The 2,798-nt window shown below is 43.4% G+C and overlaps 1 protein-coding gene across 1 annotated transcript in view; it reads right to left on the reverse strand.

Moving 5' to 3' along the window:
• The window catches only part of Utp6 (UTP6 small subunit processome component), a 28,546-nt gene that overhangs the window by 4,878 nt on the left and 20,870 nt on the right, over nt 1-2,798 (reverse strand). The window contains exons 14-16 of the mRNA XM_021212698.2: nt 1,775-1,855; nt 1,524-1,633; nt 375-441 (exon numbers count right to left, since the gene is read on the reverse strand). Of these exons, the coding sequence (XP_021068357.1) occupies nt 375-441; nt 1,524-1,633; nt 1,775-1,855 (258 nt within the window). The remainder of the gene's footprint in view (nt 1-374; nt 442-1,523; nt 1,634-1,774; nt 1,856-2,798) is intronic.

Here is a 2,798-nt window from a genome sequence, read left to right on the forward strand (position 1 = left end):
ACCATGTGGTTGCTGGGATTTGAACTCCGGACCTTCGGAAGAGCAGTCGGGTGCTCTTACCCACTGAGCCATCTCACCAGCCCGAGCTGTTACTTTTTAACTGAGACTTCCTACCTTTTCACTCTGTTCCTAAGTTACAGTTAAGACCACCTGAAACAAGGATCAAGTGCTCACTCCACAGCCTAACAGGAGAGGACCAGTACACAGGAGCTCAGCAGTAGCTGCACCTCACCCAGCACAGGGTTTCTCTTCCCCCACAGGCAACTTTCTCCTATCAGCTTGATTGGCATTCTTACAAGTTTTAAGTAACACCTCGAGGCTCTGGGTGTAAGCAGAGAGATGGGCTTCCAGGCAGGAGTTCTCAGGATACTCACCTGCTCCTTTTCAAACTGCATCATTTTCCTGAAAAACTCCACCGAAAACGGACGGCTTTCCTGTAAACTAAAAAGGAGTGGAAATGTTAGTTCCAGCAGCAACAGAAAGTCTTTTACAGCTTATAAACATGGATGAATAACTAGGCTTTGCACCCAACAACAGGTCGTTTAACACAGCCAAACTGGACCTGCTGGAGCCAGTCCCATGCCTCAGCTTGGCTTGGAGTGGCTGACCCTTTGCCACCCTAAAACAATTTCACACACACGTTGTTGTTGTTGTTGCTGCTGCTATTGTTTGTCTATATAACATTTTTCTCTATGTTGCCTTCTTTGGTCTCTAAACTCTAGGTTCAAATGATCTCCTAACTTAGTTGTCTATTTTAAATAAGTGCTGCTATTAAGTTTTACTGAAGAGGAAATGTAGTGAGAATTTTGGTTTCTTTAAAAACACAGAAATATTACAAGAATATGTTTTTTGTTTTAATCCCTGGTATAGGATATGAGGCTTGACTGCTTCAGATCTGTCCACAGCAGCTGACTATGATTTGCCTTGAGCTCTAGCAGGGTCGTGGTTTTGACAACTGCAGATAGTTTCTGCCAGTGTGTGACATTTGGTATCTGGGACTCTTCAAAGGAAATATAAGTGCTAGAGCCCTGACAGAGACTGCTGGTTGGCTCTAATTTGTTGTTCTTTGTCAAGTAGTTGTGTGCAAAGAGAAGAAAGGAAGACATTAGATACCTGCTGGTGAAGATCAAACTGGCCCCAATCAGCAGGAAGCAGTCTATTGTCGCCCCCTTTGCCCTCTGTCCTTTTTCTCTCTACTACCTAGTTTAGAGGTGCTAAAAGGGAGAAGAGGAGTTGAGAAGGGTGGAAGAAAAAGAAATCTGCAGGGCTGGTGAGATGGCTCAGTGGGTAAGAGCACTCGACTGCTCTTCCGAAGGTCCAGAGTTCAAATCCCAGCAACCACATGGTGGCTCATAACCATCCGTAACAAGATCTGAAGACAGCTACAGTGTACTTACATATAATAAATAAATAAATAAATCTTTGGAAAAAAAAAAGAAACCTGCAAAGTACCCTGGCGACAAGGGAAAAGGGCTGTCTAATGCTTTCCAACTGTATTCAAAACTAGGATTATAGTGTGTTACCTTTTAAACACTGCTCTGGCCTTTTTGTAGCCTCCACTCCGATAGGCCCAATCCAGGTATTTCTCCTTCAGAGTTACTGAACTGGCACCTGTGACAGCTAAAATAGCTTTCTACATTTAAAAGAAAAAAAAAAAAAAGGAACTTAGAGATATAAAACTTATTATGAAGACCCACTCTAGCTACTAGGTCATCGTGACTTAGGATATAAAATACCCAACCCCTGTACAAGGCACAGAAGCAGGAGCCTGTACCTTAAAGATGGCTTCCGTGTCCTCCTGGCTTTTAGCACTTTCACTCCACTCTGCCCATGACATCCACAAGGGCAGGCAAACCTGTTCACAAAAAGGAGGCCATTAGATGTGACGACACGGCAGTCACCATGGAATCAGCACTATAAAGACGGGTCAGTACAGCCCCCGCCACGTCATCCAGAGCAACAGCTTGATAGTGGAGTCCAAGTCCAACGGGAATCCCAACTGTAGCCATTACAGGCACTCATCTGTCAGTGAAGCGAACAAAACCCCACGGCCAATCAGCCCCATGGCTACCCAGTTCTTATGTCTGAAGTCTGGAAGCCACTGCATAAGGACCGACACAGGCTGGCCAGCCTGATCTTCACCATGGAGAGGCAGACAGCAGAGAGCAGGAACGAAGTCTGTTCCCCACCTGACCCTCTGCAGTCCATTTTCCCACTCACTAATATAAAAGATTTACTGCCAAATAAACGAAGAACATTGAAGTTTGGGTTTTTGTGATCGCAGGGTGAGTTTATAATCAGATGTAGATGCAAATGAGAATATTACATTAGTATTTTTTATTTTTAAGATATTTTAAGATAAACAGTAAGAGATCTTACATGATTTAGTAATGCTGCAAATAAAGGATTAGAAATAGAAGTAACTTTTCTATTCAATCCTTGAGCGATTACCACTTAACAACAATATCAGTCTAGGGTTTGCTCTCAACAGACAAGTATATTACAAATGAACTTTCACGAATCTTCCAAAAGGTTCCAAAAAAGAGGGGTAGAGATATAATTCAGTTGATAGAGGGCTTACTTAGCCTGCACGAAGCTCTGGGTTCAATCTTACTCATACACATAAATAATAAGGGGCTGGTGAGATGGCTCAGTGGGTAAGAGCACCTGACTGCTCTTCCGAAGGTCCAGAGTTCAAATCCCAACAACCACATGGTGGCTCATAACCATCCGTAACAAGATCTGACTCCCTCTTCTGGAGTGTCTGAAGACAGCTACAGTGTACTTACATATAATAA

This window comes from Mus pahari, chromosome 14 (genome assembly GCF_900095145.1).
Source record: "Mus pahari chromosome 14, PAHARI_EIJ_v1.1, whole genome shotgun sequence".
NCBI lineage: Eukaryota > Metazoa > Chordata > Mammalia > Rodentia > Muridae > Mus > Mus pahari.